Raw genomic sequence first — 18,176 nt, forward strand, 5'->3', positions numbered from 1 at the left:
GTAATCCTCAGAGCCTTGCCATCATGAGTGATGGCTGAGCACGCTGGGCACTGTGTAACCTTGTTCCCTGCCTTCCCATCATGAGTGATGGCTGAGCACGCTGGGCACTGTATGACCTTGTTCCCACTGGTAAAAGTTGAGATATGGAGAGCTTCACTCCATACCCGCAGCTCTGCTGAACCTAAGTGGTTCTCAAAAACATATGAAACTAAGCTCTTGGCCACTAGTTACTAATCAGGTGGCCTCCTATTCTCACCCATGATCCTCTGGCCTTATTTATATGAAATTTCTCTGAGCAAACTGCTAAGGCATGAATCTAATGCTGCAAGGGCATTGTCATCCCTTGGCACCTCAGATCTCCTCTTTCACACAGTAAGGACTGAATATGGTCACCAAAGGCCTCTCAGCTTCCAGGATTCTCGTTCTACACTGTCTAAGATGGGGCCCCTAACTACCACATGCAGCAGTTAACTGTTCATACCTAAGTCCGTTGACTCTATTTTATCTCTTCTTTTGTGCTCACACTTCATCTGTTCAGAGGCCACATCTAATGGGAGGCATCCCATTCCCATCATCACAGAAGGTTCTAGAGACAGCACTGATCTAGACTGTGTTCAGTATCAGGGGACAGTGTGCCTTGAGCTGTTAAGCATGTGCTCAGGTGGCCAAGCTAACTGGTTGGCCAACTGCCTAGGAGTTTGTAATGTCAGAATGCTTACATGGGGTTTAACATCCATTTCCTGATTTTAATTCTCACCGAAATAAACTGTATGATCTGAATCTGTGCGGCATCTCCCTGTCATGAAGCAAGCTCTTAGCAAGAAAAGGTGGGTGGAGCAGCGTGCAGCCCAGAGAAGGTTGTGCCATGGCCCTGGGATTGTGCCGAAACCTTCTGGACACAGAAGGACTGAAATGTAGGTGTCCTTGCCACAGCTCACAGGAACCCCACACCTGCACATGATTCCATAGAGTGTGTAGAGAAAGTAGTTGAGAGGGAGCAGCAGGCACCACAGCGACACAGCCGTCTCAAGGATGCACCTGCGGCATTCAGGTGGAGGAGAACCTTAGCGGTTAAATGTCTCCAAATGAACTGAAACTCTAGAAGGAAGAAGAAATGTCAAAAAGTTATCCCTTAGGCCAGGTGGTGATACACACCTTTCACCCCGCACTCCAGAGGCAAGGCAGGTGGATCTCTGTGAGTCCAAGGCCAGCCTAGTCTACAAAGCGAGTTCCAGGACAGCCAGGGCTACATAGAGAAACCCTGTCTCAAAACAACAAAACAAAAAAAGTTATTCCTTAAAACAGTTCCAAGTCCCAGAAAGAATCTCCAGAGTGGAACAGGCTGGAAGTTCAGTTTATGTTGAGAATGCCCCTGCTGAAAATATGGGCAAATGTAATGTGAAAAAAACAAAACAAAACAAAACAAAAAAAAAAAAAAAAAAAACACTGCTTCTTCACAGGAATATAAATGCAGAAGTCTTAAATAGAAGATCAGCAAATGAAAAAATATTGCTTCTTGACCAAGGTTTTATCTCAGGAATGCAAGGATGGTTTAAGAGTAAGCAGGACTGGGCCAGGGTACAGACCTATAATCCCAGCTACTTCCTTGGGAGCCTGAGGGAGGAGGATTAGAAGTTTAAGGCATGCCTTGGCTACAGAATGAAATCACGGCCAGCCTAGGCAACCTAATGAAACCCTAACCCAGAATAAAAATAACAAGGGCTCAAGAATAGAATACTTGCCTAGCATATAGGAGACCCTGTTCAATTCCTACTGTTAGGGGGAGGGAAAGGAAACAGTTTATATAAATCACCATTTAGTGCAGTTAAAACAAACCACCAATTATCTTAATGTTATAAAGACTCAGCTGTCTATAGTCCTGGATTCTTTTTCAAAGAAAACTAATTGTTATTGTTGTTGTTATTAGTATTGTATGCATGATGTCAGTGTGTGGCTGTGGGCACAAAAGTGCTATGGTGCACCATATGAACCTCAAAGGACAGATTTGTAGAGCTGATTCTCTCCTGCCTCCTTTGTGTGAGTCTGGGAATTAAATTCGGGTTGTCAAGCTTACACAGCAGGCATTTACATGTTGAACCATCTCACTGGCTCTGTAGTCCTGCATCTTATATATCTTAACATTTTTATTCCTTTATAAACAAAAAGATGTCTTAAAAATTGTAGAATCTAGCCGGGCGATGGTGGCACACGCCTTTAATCCCAGCACTCAGGAGGCAGAGCCAGTCTAGTCTCTGTGAGTTCGAGGCCAGCCTGGGCTACCGAGTGAGTTCCAGGACAGGCTCCAAAGCTACACAGAGAAACCCTATCTCGGGGAAAAAAAAAAAAAAAAAGATTGTAGAATCTAATAGATGAACTTGAGCTGTTGAGAAAGTCCAGTGGGTAAGAAAGCTTGCTCTGCAAACCTGAGAACCTGTGTTCAAATCCCCATCCCCACATTAAAAAAAAACGGAGCATGGCTTTCGACTATACTATAACCTTAGTAGTTAGCTCTATGGTAGAGTGTGTGCTTAAAATATGCAAGGCCCTGATTCCATTGCCGGGGGTTGGAGAATGACTGAATGGGGAGCACTTTCCCCATTGGGTGATACACTTATTTTTTTATTGTCACTGTGATAGGATGTCTTGAAAAAACAGCAGAAGGAAGAAAGGGTTTAGTCTGGCTCATGGCTCTGTGGACATAGTGGATTTCCAACCGTGGGAATTGACATCTACAATCAGGAGGCAAAGACCCATTCAACCAGGGGTCACCACTCAGTGACCCATTGCATCTGGGTTCTGTGTCCAAAGGTTCCACAACCTTCCCCAATAGAACACCAACTGGGGACCAGGTGTTCAAATGTATAAGTCTCTGGGGATATTTCACCTTCCACCGGTAGCTCACGCACACTCGATAAAGCTACCATGCTGTCTTTCATCAAACTCACATACCATGAATTGTAAGATACTGGCACTTTATGAACCATTAGGAAACCCTGCCAATGAGTTGTACTGCTAGCTCTACCATTAGTTGTACACCGTATGCTCAGTCCAGAGCTGTTGAAATGTGAAAAATAAGGCAGATTGCATAAATACCAGTGCAAGAAACTGCAGACAGTCACTGAAATGGAAATGTTTTGTTCAGATGTGAAGCAAGTAGATACTGATACAAGATATGTTTCCAGCAGGCCGGAACAGATTTGTTATATGGATGAAGTAAGTGGTGAAGCATGGGAGCATTTAGATAGAAATTATGTTGACTTTCTCCCTAAGGAGGGTTTCTAGTCATGAGACTGGAACACAAACTTAGGAAGGAAAAGAAGTGAGAGGTATTAGCTACCTGATAAAAGCCACCATTAAGAAAAAGGGCCCAGCCGGGCAGTGGTGGCGCACGCCTTTAATCCCAGCACTCGGGAGGCAGAGCCAGGCGGATCTCTGTGAGTTCGAGGCCAGCTTGGGCTACCAAGTGAGTCCCAGGAAAGGCGCAAAGCTACACAGAGAAACCCTGTCTCGAAAAACAAAAAAAAAAAAAAAAAAAAAAAAAAAAAAAGAAAAAGGGCCCTTCTTACCAAAAGCCAAATTCAAAACAGTAAAGTAGAAAGTCACCTGTGTTTGAGAAATTGTGATTTAGTAGAGAGAGTGCCTACAGGACAATACAAAGTCAGTGTGTGAGACATTGTGATTTAGTAGAGAGAGTGTCTACAGGACAATACAAAGTCAGTGTGTGAGACATTGTGATTTAGTAGAGAGAATGTCTACAGGACAATACAAAGTCAGTGTGTGAGACATTGTGATTTAGTAGAGCGAGTGTCTACAGGACAATACAAAGTCAGTGTGCGAGACATTGTGATTTAGTAGAGAGAGTGTCTACAGGACAATACAAAAGTTAGGCCTTCCAGATGGCCCAACAGGTAAAGGCACCAATCCTGATGACTTAAGTTCTGTCTTTGAGACCCACATGATAGGAAGAGAGAACCAATTCCTGTGAGTTGTCCTCTGACCACCACATGTCCATAGAGGTCTGTCTGCCTCTGCCTCCTGAGTGCTGCACACATACACAAGAGTGTAATTTTTTTTAATAAAAAGAAAAAAGTCAGAAAACTGGGAATTTCCATCAGAAGAGACAGACGCATAACAAACATGGAGCTCTTAATAATCAGTGAAGGGCAGTTAAAGCTGTTCATTAGCTGGGGCTGAAGCTCAGTGGTAGAGTGCTTGCCTAGCATGTGGCAAGCCTTGGGTTTTATCACCAGCACCACGAAACAATACAACAAACCAGAGTGAAGCTGTTCTTGGAATGCTTCAGTGGGAACTAAGTAACTCAGGTTGTGGAGGTTGAGGGAATAAGCACTCGGTTCTCTTGATGAGATCTAGGGAGCTCAGCATCCTGGGGCTGCAGCAATCCTATACCATCTAAGCTCTTCTTCACTCAGCTCCACTCTTCAGAACCCTTGCCGAAATAACTAGATGTGTATACAAAGACTTAAACCCTGTCCAGTGCTGCCCACAGAAGTGAAGCCAACTTGAACCCTCAAACATCCGGGTCCTAATCCGAGACCTGATACAGCAGGAGAGGGGGTTGCAGTTTGGACTAAGTTTATAAAACTTTGAGACACGGTGGAGAAATGTGACTGGAAGATAGATTGTTAGATGTAAGGACTGCTGTGAAGATAAAGGAGAATTCATAAATCAGCCTTTCCCTTGAAACTGGATAGAATGAAGCCTGGTCACACCTTGACCTTAGTCTAGTGACACTTAGACCTGACATCTCCAGAACTGGGGTATGTGATGTGTCCTTTGTGAGGGGGTTGGTTTTTCAAGACAGGGTCTCAGGCTGGAGAGATGGCTCAGCTGTTAAGAGCACTGGCTGCTCTTCCAGAGGTCCTGAGTTCAATAATTTCCAGTAACCATATGGTGGCTCACAACCATTCCTAATGAGATCTGTTGCCCCCTTCTGGCCTGCAGGCATACATTCGGACAGAACACTGTATACATAATAAATAAATAAATCTTAAAAAAAAAAAAAAAAAGACAAGGTTTCTCTGTGTAGACCAGGCTGGCCTCGAACTCACAGAGGTCCGCCTGCCTCTGCTTCCTGAGTGCTGGGTTAAAGGCATGCGCCACCACCACCTGGCCCTTTGTATGTTTTAAGATGGCAGCTAGGTAGTAGCTGTATGAAAGTGAGCCCTTTTATTTCCCTGCGTCTGCCTCTGGCTCCGTTGATGTCTAATCAAAGCATGACTGGTTATTAAACAAGGTTTACTTCTGTCTGTGGCTAGACTGAGTACTATATCCCTTCAAGGTTGTTACCCCCACAAGAACCCAGCACACCAGGAGGCCTGTGCTGGGAGGGCTGGGCCCACAGGGAAGTTCTCCCCTCAGTGGACCCTCCAGAAATGACCTCTCCCACTCCCTCCTCTGCATCACTCCCCAACCGGAAGGTGGAAGGTCTTAACCCCTGCTCCTGGGAGAGTCCATGTTCACCCCTGTCTGCACCCTCCTGTTCGGAGTCCACAGGATCTCCTCCCCTCTGTTTTTCTGTCCTGGTCATCCCAGACCCACCTGCCAGCTCTCCTGCTGCAGGCCGCAGGAATTTATCATAAGAACTCAGCTGGTTATGGCAAAGTCACTACCTGGAGGGATCAGGGAATTCCTCCAGAGGAAGCCAAATCCCAAGGAGTTTTTGGTGTTACTTGGCTTGTTATATATCAGCTGTATTCTGTTATGAAAATCATGTGTGCCTTCGTAGTTTTCCCAATTGACTTTTCCCTAAGAAGGGCTAACAGTGTGGACTGATCACTCTCTGGACATACACATTCCAGGTATTTGGAGAACAGCCTCAGGAAAGGCTTTCTCTAGAATCAGATTATCTCCCTTGCCCACTTTCAAGGACTACAGGAAACACCACCCGGGTGGGCACCCAACTTCCGAGGACTAACAATGATAACAGCCCACCTGCAAGTCTCCTGACTTAAATTCCACAAGGAGACACCGCTCAGGGGGGCGCCCAACTTTCGAGGACTAACAATGATAACAGCCCACATGCAAGTCCCCTGACCTAAGGTAAATTCCACAAGGAGACACCGCCTAGGAGAGGTGGACGTTAAGTAATAGCTTTACACAATTTAGCTCGGACCCTCCCTTTATATACTGGGACTTCCAGGGCACGAGACAGAGAAGAGAAAAGAGAATGGAAGAACTAGATGGGTAAGAACTTGCAAGGAACAAACTGAGAAGGGAAAGAACTAGATTGAAGGGCTAGAGGAGAGTACTAGAGGAACTAGATGGAAGATGAGGAAGAGTCAGATGGGAAAGTCCTAGCTGGGTAAGAACAAGGTGAAAAGGACCTAGATGAGGTAGAATTAAGGTGGAACTTAAGAGGGAACAGTAGATAAACAGAGAGAAATCAGGCAAGAAAGGAGCTAGACATGAGAACAGAACTGAAGCTGTGTATATGTGGATGTTATGCCAGAGGAATTAAAGCAAGTGGACTATAGAGCTCGGTGTGCTGAGATTCTATTTCCTGAAAATAGTCCTCGCCGTTAGTAGTTCTCTCTCCTGAGCCCCTGAGATGTATAATATTAAGGCTGGTCCCTCTAATATTGTACAAGACTATCCCTCTCTCCCTGTTCAGGTCAGCTCTGCCAGCTGGGATCAGGAACGTGGGATGGGACACGGCAGGGTCTCATAACACTGCCAACCTTGCTGCAGATTCACCATCTCTGCCACCATGGGGCATGGGACTGCGGAGGGGCAACCAGGGACCTACCTGCCTTCTTCCAGGTGGGGACCACATGCCCACTTGTGTGGGCATTCAGAGTACAGAAGAGCTGGACAGAATTAAGGTTGATCTGTGGCCCCCTATCCTGCTTCCCTCTCCCTGCTCCTGGGCACCAAGCCTGGAAAGGGTGTATTAGTAAGGGAAGGGGTAGGGGCACCTTAGGCAGACGCCAGACCAAATGTGGTAGGTATAACAGAGGTGAAGAAAGCACTGGGCCTCTGACCTGTGTGGGATATGGCCTGAGAGATCTCAAAGCAGTCTGAGGACAGCAAGCTGGAGAGGTAGAGGGAACTGTCCTTAGGCAGGCCCTCCAGGGTTAGCTGTGGGAGCCTGTGACCCAATTTGCTAGGGCCCCATCCCCAGCTGGAAAAGAAACATACCAGGGCCCTGTGGCCAACCTACCTAGACATCACAATCGCCTCTCCCCACATGGATACCTAGACTTTAGGGCAGGGTTGAGTAGGGGCTCATTTTTTTTTCTTTTTATGTGTATGAGTGTTTTTCCTCCATCTAAGTGTGCTGCATTGCCCTTGGAAGCCAGAAGAGGCATGGGTCCTCTGGAACTGAGTGATAGATGGTTGTGAGCTGTCCTGTGGGATTGAACACTGGCCCTCTGCAAGAGCAGCAAGTGCTTCTAACCACCAGGCCATTTTTCCAGCCTCTGTGATGGACTTAGAAATGTCACATAAGCCAATAGAAAAAGAGCCAAATACAGCCGGTGTCAAAGATGGGGGCCTTAGCTCTCCCTAGCACCTGGGATCTAAGGAGACAGAGTTTGGGAAAAAAAAAAAAAAAAAACACCAACTCATGTAGGATTGTGTAGCATACACATGGGAAATCAGCCCATGGGAGCTGGTGAGATGACTTACTGGGTTAAGACACTCGCCAACAAACAAGCCTGGTGACCCGAGTTCAATCCCTGGAAACCCGCGTGGGGGCAGGAGAAAAGTGACCCTTACAAGTTGCCCTTCACATATATGTGATGGTATGCATGCATGGGTGTGCATGCACATATAACATTCCTATGTGAATAAGTATAATTTTTAAATTAAAAATCTTAGTGCAGGAATGAGAATCCTCTGCCTCTGCCTCCCGAGTGTGCCACCACCGCCCGGCCAAGATCCTGTCTCAAAGCAAAACAAACAAACAAAAAACCATAGCTGGGCAGAGTGGTGAATATTCTTCATGGGACAGAGGCAGGGGGATCTCTGAGTTTGAAGCTAACCTGGGTTACAGAGTGAGTTCTAGGACACCTAGGGCTACATAGAGGAGCCCTGTCTCAAAGAGAAAAAGAGCAGAGATTTGGAGTTGGAGAGTCCTTGGAGATTTTTTTTCCTGTGATGGTCCTCTGCGATTGACCAACCAGAGACGAGGAGTTACAGCAGGCTGGGGGAGGTGGTATATCATGTCATGCTTTCCAGCTTACCCTAGTAGATCAGCTGCAGGTGTCTTCTGGGACTGCTGAGAGCCACATGTATCTGCCCCCCCACCTTTCTGCCCCCCCCCTTTGTCCTGCCATGTGCTCTCCTCCTGTTTTCTGTGAGGCTTGATTGTAGAATCCATCTCTGGGCCTGGGCAGCCTGGTCTCCCAGGGCCTGCTGCCCACCAGGATCTGCTGCCCACCTGTGCTTTACGTGTTGTTCAAGGGCACATCACAGGACCCAGAATGGAGGCTTCCTGAAAGGTGCCAAGCTGAGAGGGTTTGGAGACAAGTCTGAGGTCCATGGAGGGATCTCAAAAGGGAGCAGAGGGTTCTCCCTGCTTGCACGGGGAACCAAGGAGATGGGAGTGGCTCATAGACAGGCCGAAACCACAGAGGAGAAAAGCTGGGGCAACTCTCCATTTAGCAAGCCCTTTCACAGGAAGCCCTGAGAAGGTGTACGTGCCTGTTGAGGTCAGGCCTCACCTTGCCCTAAGTTATTCCACGTTGTGTAAAACAGTGGCTTTTCACCTCAAGAGACTCTGTTTGCAAGCATCTTTGTACTCTAGATGGAGAATGTAAGTTGACTGTACACCATCTGTCCGACACCATCCACATGGCACAGAGTAATGATTATTTCTGGGAGTAGAAAGGGTACTGCTCTAGAATTTATCATGGTGGATTGGAACTGTAGGGGCATGTGGGCATATTAAAATCATATCAGGAAAATCAGGTTCAAGAACTTAGTGAGGCCGGGCAGTGGTGGCGTACGCCTTTAATCCCAGCACTTGGGATCTCATGTCTCTGATCCCAATACTTGGGAGGCACACGCCTTTAATCCCAGCACATGGGAGGCAGAGACAGGTGGATCTCTATGAGTTCGAGGCCAGCCTGGTCTACAGAGTGAGTTCCAGGAAAGGCTCCAAAGCTACACAGAGAAACCCTGTCTCAAAAAAAAAAAAAAAAAATCCCAGCACTAGGGAGGAGGAAATAGGAAGTGATATGGCCAGGTGGAGAAAGGAATATAAGACAGGCAGAGACAGGAGCTCTGCCCCCTTCTCAGCCGAGGAACTGTCGGGGCAAGAGATGGCTGTGGCTTGCTCCTTTGTCTCTCTGATCTTTCAGCATTTACCACATATCTGGCTCTGGGTTTTTATTATTAAGACCAAGTAGAATTTGCACTACGGGCTGGAGAGATGGCTCAGCCGTTAAAGGCTAGGCTCACAACCAAAAATATAAGAGTTCGGTTCCCAGCACCCACAGCTGTGTCTCCAGCCATTAAATAAAAAAAAATAAATAAAAAATAAAAAAAGAATTTGCACTACACCAGGCCAAGGAAAGTATGTAAGTCCTTCATCTGAGCCCCATAAAGAAGTAATCTAGCAATTGGATGGTGACAGTCCCCATGGACCTACCTTCTGACTGCCCAGCATGTATCAAGGGCTGACTAATGGCAGAGAACTCCTGCCTGCCCCAGAGGCTTCAGGCTATCCACACTGCTGACACAGCCTTCTCAGATTCAATCTGCCCATCCTCCTGTTCTCCCATCTGGTACTGCCTCCATCCTTCAGCCCGGCCCGGTCTGGACCCGTCTTGTCCTTTTGCCTCTGCAGCTGGACTCAGCTCTCCCACTTCACTCTCTAACCTATGACCCACAGTGTCCTGACTCACAGCTCCTGCTTCTCCAGCTTCTCCAGCTTCTCCTGTCCCTGACAGTTTCCCAGCTTTGGCTTCTCAGACCTGCTGGAAACTCAGAAACTCCTTGCACCTTTTAACCCTTTGCAGCCATTCCATAATCTGCACACACACACACACACACACACATTTACTGTGTGAGATGTGTATCATTTGAGAGTAATTAAGACTGGAATAGAAGAACCTGTGTTGCCTCAGCCAGGACTGTCAAGGAACGCAGGAGTATCTGGCAGATTGCTGCCCTTGAAGATGCTGTACCTTGTGAATTTGTTGTCAATAAAATGTGATGTGGACAAACACAAACTATTTCTCTGTGTTCCTAACAGCATGCTCACGACAGCGCCTAACCTCACACTCCAAGACATAGTAAAGCCCTTACCCTTTTCTCAGTGCTATTGACTGACCCCTGTGAAGCCTCACTTTACCCCACATACACGAGGCTCCCTGACTGGTGACACCTGTGGCTGGCCCTGTAACTACCATCTCCCTGCCACTGGAATCTCTAAGCAAATAAGGTGCCAGAGGCACATCGAATTTGCATGTAGGGTGTGTGAAGGCTCTTAGGGAAAATGGGCTGACTGTGTTTGCAGGCTCAGAGCCCCACACCCTCTTTTTAAACAAAGGTAGATCCTGCCCAGAGAGAGACCTCCCGGTGGCCAGCTGCACTGAGAACCTCTCTTGTCGGCTTCCAGCCCTTTTAACCTGTGAGGCAAGGGCAGGTGAGTGGTTTCCGCAGCTCAGGCAGGGCCCTAGGAACACAGCTGGCCCCGATTTTGCTCCTGCTGAGACCAGGCTTGTGCGGATTGGCAGGCTGTGACTTCTGAGGTCTCCTCTGGAAGCCACTGTGCCAGGTAGGCTGGGTGACCTCCTCCTAGATGCTTGGGCCACAGGGACGGCAGGAAGGAGTTGGACTTCAGAAAACTGAACCAGCCCCTGTAGCTCACTGGGGTTCCACACTCTGAGCTGTGAGAGGCCGTGTGGGGACTTACTCTTGGGCCCCAGAGGCCTGGCACAGTGTCGGCTCCAAGCCCTAGAGACGAGCAGGGACAAGTGTCGAATGTGACTTTGAACAGGGCACCCTGCCCTAAGGTCAGCATTCCACCTACTCATAACAGGTCATGTCTGGGGTTTGGTTGGGACTCCTTTGTCCTCATTCCCTGTCCCACTCATCAGGTGACAAAACTCCAGGGCCCTTGTTCTACCCTGCGGTTCTCACTCGCTCCTGGGGTCCCCACATTATAATGCTGAGTCTTGGAAGGAGCAGGAGGTTTGGGCTTATGGCTGCCATTCCAGGCCTCCGTTTATCTAAAATAAGGAATTGGAATGAGAGCATTGCCTTCTCCTTCCTGAATCCCTGGGCTCCGTGCACCTGAACAACAGCCCTGCTTCCACCTACCTCCTCCCTGGGCCACAGGTCACAGTCTGGCATGGTGACCCCATAGGACTCCCTGAGGGATTGTGCTCTGTCTTGCTGGGGAGCCTGGAGACCTGGCAGCAAGTCCTCCAGAATTACTGCGAAGGCTGAGACCAGGTTTGTGCTGATGGGCAGGCTGTGACCTCTGAGATCTCCTCTAGAAACCAGGTAGGCTGGGTGACCTTAAAAGGCATCGTCTGTTTTTCATGGCCCAGACAGCCCTCCTCTATAGGTGAAGGAAGGAAGCTGGCGGGGAGGTGGGGCGGGGGTCTGCGTGGCAACCTCATGCTGTGACGTTGCTTACACAGACTGGAAGCACTCGGGGCAGGAGGACTCGGTATTTACTGGATGAACGAATGGGTGGGTGGGTGGGTGGTCGAATCTTACACTAGACTCCCAGAGACTCCTCTCAGTGGCTGGCTCTTTCCTGCAGCTAGCATCCCAGGATGTGGGAACCCTCACATGCCCACATTAGGACAATGCTGTCTGGCTCTGGCAGAGCCCTTCCCCATGTCTGTGAGTCAGTCTTCCCCATGTCTGTGAGTCAGTCTGCTCATCTGTAAAATAGGCTGCTGCCGGCTCTGCCAGTGTCAGGGCTGGCTCTCACTGGTGTCTACTAACCACTCCATCCTCGGTGGCTCCCCTGGCCTTGATGTGGTGCAGGTGTGAGATGCTGCGGAGGCGAGCCCGGGAAGAAGACAGTGCGGTGCTGATCGACATGGCCTCCCTCGAATCAGAGAATGGGTCCTCTTATGGAAGCACAGCCCACGCCTCAGAGGTACCCTCAACCCTAGGGGTACTGGTGGGCACGGCGAAAGTGCCCTCTTCCCCCTCCCTACACTCTGGGCCGTGAGGCTCCTGTGTACTATGTGATTTGGGAGGTTTCCCATCCCAGTCAGGACCTGTACTCTCGCCCCTGTACTAGAGCCCTTGAAAAGTGGGTACAGCGTCCATGACCCCTCAACCTTGAGTTACAGGGAGACAGCTGCCTCCTTGCCAAACAATAGGTCACCACTCACCTCTCTCAAACTTGGAGGGACAGCAGAGGTCCTGTTAGGTGGGAAGCTCTGGGAAAGAGAGAAAGCAGATAGAACCAGGGTCCGGGGTCTGGTCCTTCTCTGCCAGAGCTCCTGCGAAAGGGAGGGAGTCGGGGCTATATGTCATGGTTTTTTATGGATGTGAGGGATGGGGAGTATGGTGAGTCACCCATGAATTCTGATGCACGCAAAGGCCTGCAAATACCAGGAGACAGACAGTGACCACACCCTGGATGTTCCACTGCTCCGGTACTTTCTCTTCTGGAAATGAAAAGGTGCTTGTGACCTAGTTAGTCTCTTGTTGTCAAAACAGCAAGTTGTGAAGGGAGTCCACTCCTGTCAGGAGGAAAAGCTTTGTAGTCAGGGTCATGTCCTGGCTGGATGGGCAGTGGGGTTAGTGGGAGGGGGAGGGGGAGGTGGTTAAGGTTCAGAGTGTGCTACCCGAAGGCTAGAGTGGGAACAAGAGAAGTTAGCTTGGGGTAAGGGCTAGTCTCCAAAGACAGGGAGACCTTCTGCAAAGGTGAGTAGCCCTAGAGGGGGAGCCTCTTGGTCTACACAGCTTCCTTGGCCTCAGCTGAGCTTCTTTGCAACTAAGGCATAGACATTGGTCTCCTGAACAAAACCAAGAAGGCGGCCTTAGCACCCATGGAAGGACAGAGTCCCTCCAGGTGCCGTTTTCTGGCTTTAGGATTCTCTCTCTCTGTTGGAAAGACCACTCGCATCCCAAGTAGGCTGGGAGCACTGTGGGTCCCAGTCTTGGATGCCACACAGGAGGCCCTGGTCCTTCCCTGGGGCTGCCCCAGTAATCTGAGGGTAAATGTAAGTTCCCCTTTCTGTTACCCTCTGTACCACAAAATGAGGCCCCCAGAGAGGAGAACACAGAGCCTTGCTCTCCAGAGGGAAAAAGAACGTACAGAAAACGAGAATGAGTCTGCCTTCTGGTTGCTCTGACTTGTCCTCAAGGCTGCATTGCGGGCAGTGTGGCTTCCCTTCCAGTTGTGGAGACCGGGAAGGGCATTCAGCACAGGCCTGACCAGGGTTTTTGCTGGCTTGATCCTTACCACAGGCCTGGTGGAGGCTGGTGGGGAAAGTGAGGACGGGGTGAAGGCTGGACTAGCCTACTCTTCCAGTCCTTCCTCTCAGCAGCCCTTCGCCCTGGGGCTCCCTCCCAGCTTTTCTCTGTGAGCAGGGTGGTCTCGGGCAGGGCCAGAGCAGGGTCAGGAGACGGGGTGAGGGGGAAGGCTGAGGAAGAAATGAGAAGAGGTAGGAAGAATCAGGGGAGGATGAAGAGGGTGCAGGGTGGAGACAGGAGGGACAGAGGAACGTAGGAGGAGGTAGATCTGTGGTTCTCAGCCTATGGGTCTCCACCCCTTTGGCTCTCTTATCACAGCGGCTGCATATCAGATATCCTGCATATCAGATGTTTACATTACAATTCCTAACAGTAGCAAAATTACAGTTATGAAGTAGCAGTGAAATAATCCTATGGTTGGGGGTCACCACGGCATGAGGAACTGTTTTAAAGGGTCACAGCATGAGGAAGGTTGAGAACCACTGAGGTAGAGGGGACATGGAGCAGCCAGGGAGGGGGCAGGGTGGGAATGAGTCACCCTGATGGTTGGGTGCTGAAGGTGTTCTTCCTTCCTTCAGGCAGGTAAACAGCAGGTGGGCCCCAGCAGAGTTGGGAGCCCTGCCAAACCCCCGATTGGTAAGCCATCTGTACTTGGTCCTGGGGTGGGGTCACAAACGGGGTGCCTCGGGGGACAACAGGAAGCCAGCACGCTTGGGTCACTGAATAACCAGGCCTCCCATGATGTCCCCTGTTGATACTGTAGTGCTGAGGGTGAGGTGAGAGGTATCTGCTGAGCGAGCAGTAGCTGGGGCAATAACAGGAAAGGAAGGTCCCCACTGACGGGAGGGCTCAGAGAGGAAAACCCCTTCCGCCCGCTCCAGCCTTAGGACAGACTGTCCCCTCCTCCTCCTAGTTGTCAGCCAGAAATTCTGGTCATCTCAGACTCAGGTCCACTTCTCCTACCATCCCCCTAGCCCATGGCTCCCATCTGCCCAGAGTCACCTTCATTTTTGTGGTGGGACCTGCAGGGGTTCTATCCGGGGTCAAGGGCCCACACTCCCCATCAGCTCCGAAGGGACAGTAGACAGCTCTCACGCTCCTAAGCATGACTCTTAGGGAAAAGCAAAGCAGAAAGTAGCATGTTCAGGCAAAGGCCTGTGGGAATGCAAACGCACACCACCGGAGGGATGTAACATGGCCCAGAAAACACTTAGGACTCCACGGAAGACCAGCACACAATCACGTGGGACCCAGCGATTCTCAATGCACGTGGTCAAGGGAGGTAAATGTTGATATTGCTGGGTTGTTTTTTTTTTAAAGCAGTTGTTGATAAATAATTTACACACCACAAAGTTCACCCATTCTTTCCTTTTTCTGTTGTGAATGGGGAATAAGATGAACGTTTACATGCAAGCTTTTGTGTGGACATATTTTTAATTTTTCGTGAGTTGATAGTTTTGGGTGACATTGCCAGATCATAGGGTAACTCAGTGTTTAACCTTCTGTGTAAATGTGTAAATGCCACACTCTCAGCACACCACAGCCTCTACTGTTGCCTCTATTTAGCACAGCGGGTGTGAAATGTTATTGATGTAGAAAAAACTCGGAGGGATAGATTTTGCTTAGGAGACATTAAAGCCACGCAAGTGGAATTTGGCTAGAATGCTGCCTCCAAACTACCCCAAAAGATAGTAGTCTGCAAACCGGGATAAGATAAGCAAAACTTAGTATGTAAATGTTTACTCACTAGGATTAAGCAGCCATTAAGCCCTGATTCCCATACTAAAGACATACTTCTCCAGGGCAGCTCTGGGGAGGCAGTGCAAGGTCACAACTATGACTAAGTTCTGGTCTGCCATTAAGTCCCCTGTGTTCTTATTAGGAAAAGCAGAATTCTGTCAGGTGAACAAGATGACCATGGGTAACAATTATTAACTGTGGCAATATCTTTGCAATGTAAATCTCCCCTCTGCCTAAGTGGCTGCACTTGCAATCCCCTGTCTCAATGTTTAAATTGTCTGAAGTGTAACCTGGGGCCAGGACCCGGAAGAGATTTAAGGATGACAGTGTATGTAAAATGCATAAGCCTGAGGTGGTGCATGCAAGCTAACAAAACCTCCTGTTGGGAGTCGACAACTCTTAATTTGGCGTCAGCCCCAGTCAGCCAGGGGATTCAGTAAAGGGCTATCCTTTATCTCTAAGTGTGCTGATGATTGCTCACTGAGAAGGCAAACTATTTCTGTAACATTATCTCACTATGGATTGGGTGTGTATGTTCCTAATGACTAATGATATGGACTGTCTGTTCTTGCACCAATTGGATATTTCATATCTTCTTTTTTTTTTTTCTTTTTCTTTTTTTTCTTTTTTTTTTTTTTTTTTTTTTTTTTTTGGTTTTTCGAGACAGGGTTTCTCTGTGTAGCTTTGCGCCTTTCCTGGGACTCACTTGGTAGCCCAGGCTGGCCTCGAACTCACAGAGATCCGCCTGGCTCTGCCTCCCGAGTGCTGGGATTAAAGGCGTGCGCCACCACCGCCCGGCTATTTCATATCTTCTTTAGACGAATGTCTCTTCAAAATCTTTGCCCATTTTTAAGTTGGTTGTTTGTGTGTGTGTGTGTGTGTGTATCTGTCTGTCTGTGTCTGCATGGCTGTTAGATTGTAAAAGTCTTCTAAATTCTGGATACAAGTCCCTTATCAGAAACAGGTTTTGCAGACATTTTCTACTATTCTCTGTGTTGTCTTAACCTTTTCCATGGTGTCCTCTGATGAAATGTGTCTTATCATTTGGTCCAAGAAATCACACTTGACAGGTTCTTTTAGGAGTTTGGGACCTAGACTGTGGGAACCAAGCTATGGAAGGGATCCCAGGAGGACACGCCCAGCCTCTGTTCCTGATCTGCATGGCACACTCGCCTGCCCTCCAGCCTGAACTACAATTAAGGATAGGGTTGGGCAAGAGCCACAGAGAAGCCCATCACAGCCCCTGTGCCCTAGCTGAGACCCCAGCAACCCTGCCCTGGGCCTGCATTCCATTAGCCTACACTCTCTGCTTTTGTCCCCATTGATCCCTGTAGATTTTGTTCTTGTTTGGGAAGAAGACCTGAGGAACCAAGAGAACCCTACCCAGGACAAGACAGACACACATGAGTTCTGGAGGGAGGCCTTTCTGGAAAACCTTCGTCTGGCTGGCCTGCATGTAGATCAGGTACATGGTGGTAGGAGGGGGGCTCTATAAATTCTGCATGACTTTGCTCTGCACACCAGAGGGCTTACTATCAACAGATATAAAGCAAACAAGGCCCCAGGGTCCTGCTGGATACCCACCCTTCCTGTGGCTCGGAGCCACAGACCCCAGGCCAACAAGAACATGGAGCCATCCTAATGCACCAGGCTCGCTCACAGAGGCTGAAGCCTTCAGGGCGGTCGATAAAACTGCCTCCATCTTCGCCACCCACTGCCTACCAGCTTGTGTCATTTGCAATCACTGTTGGTGTTTATAGGATTAGCAGATTCGAAGGTCCCTTTGCATGTTTTGGTTTTGTTTTTTTGTTTGTTTGGTTTTCTTGGTTTTTCAAGACAGGGTTTCTCTGTGTAGCTTTGTGCCTTTCCTAGAACTTGCTTTGTAGACCAGGCTGGCCTCGAACTCACAGAGATCCACCTGCCTCTACCTCCCAAGTGCTGGGATTAAAGGCGTGTGCCACCACTGCCCAGCCCCCTTTGCATGTTTTATGGTACCAAAGAACAACTTACACAATGATTCCAGGGAGCAAGAGAAAATCATGTAAGCCCTGGGCAGGCAGGCAATGGGGGATCTCAGGGTGGGAGTGTGCAGATCCCTGTCTATCCCCATGCCCTTCACTGGTGGGTCTTTATATACATATTCTTCATCCTCTGCCATCCCAGCCACCTTCCTCTGTCCCCAGAAGAGGACATCATAGTCCTATGTTGTCATCACAGTCCCCGCCCTAAGAATCAGTTGTGGACCTTCTGTTAATCGTATCATAACTGAGCACTGCAGCTTGGCTTTGTCTGTTTGGCTTCCATCAATAGAGTCTGCTCCTTCCATTTTATGTGGCCTGTGAGGCTCTCCTAACCGCAGGCGCTGGCCAGCCTTGCTGTGGGCTGGTGGGTGTTTGAGTTCTTCCCTCTTGAGGATCCCAGTGACAGCTACCTGTTGTCAGTCATCTTAGGGTGGCTGTGGATTGCATTTCTCCTGGGAGCAGAGTTGATGACCCGCTAAGGCCTGTGATTGTGACCACACCCTTCTCTCAATTGGTGGCCCAATTTACATTGCCATCTGGGGGTGAGCCAGCACCCCCTTGCTCTGAATATTCTCAACACGTGGCAATGTCAGACTTTTCCATCTTTACCAATCAGCTGATACACAGCTATACCTTCCCCTAGTTTTCCTTTTCCTTTTCTCTCATTTCTAAAGAGATTGTACCTTTTTACACATTTATGAGCCATTTGTGTTTCCATGAAGCTTCCCTTTGACTTATGATGGGGGCACCTTCTCCCAACCATAACCCAGTTGAACCCAGTACCTAGACCTGGGTAGAATTAAAAATACATTAAATGCACCTATCGTACCAAACACCCCAGCTTGGCCACGCAGTACACTGTACAGGGCAGATGTTCTGCTGGGGAGCACAGGGTAGACCAGGAACTGAGCTCACAGCAGCTTCCCAGCATCATCAGAGAGGGTGAGACTCTCTTCTTCTATACTTCTAGCCAGAAAAAGACCAACATTCAAAGTCTGG

The 18,176-nt window shown here is 48.8% G+C and overlaps 1 protein-coding gene across 2 annotated transcripts in view; it reads left to right on the plus strand.

Annotated features, from left to right (window-relative positions):
- Positions 1–11,977: 11,977 nt before the first annotated feature.
- Positions 11,978–18,176, plus strand: part of Ano7 (anoctamin 7) — a 32,434-nt gene continuing 26,235 nt past the window's right edge. The window contains exons 1-4 of one of the 2 annotated variants that reach the window (XM_059278453.1): positions 11,978–12,085; positions 13,995–14,052; positions 14,988–14,990; positions 16,491–16,621. In XM_059278453.1, coding sequence (XP_059134436.1) covers positions 11,978–12,085; positions 13,995–14,052; positions 14,988–14,990; positions 16,491–16,621 — 300 coding nt within the window. The remainder of the gene's footprint in view (positions 12,086–13,994; positions 14,053–14,987; positions 14,991–16,490; positions 16,622–18,176) is intronic. The other variant, XM_059278452.1, reaches the window with a different exon arrangement.

This window comes from Peromyscus eremicus, chromosome 13, assembly GCF_949786415.1.
Source record: "Peromyscus eremicus chromosome 13, PerEre_H2_v1, whole genome shotgun sequence".
Classification (NCBI taxonomy): domain Eukaryota; kingdom Metazoa; phylum Chordata; class Mammalia; order Rodentia; family Cricetidae; genus Peromyscus; species Peromyscus eremicus.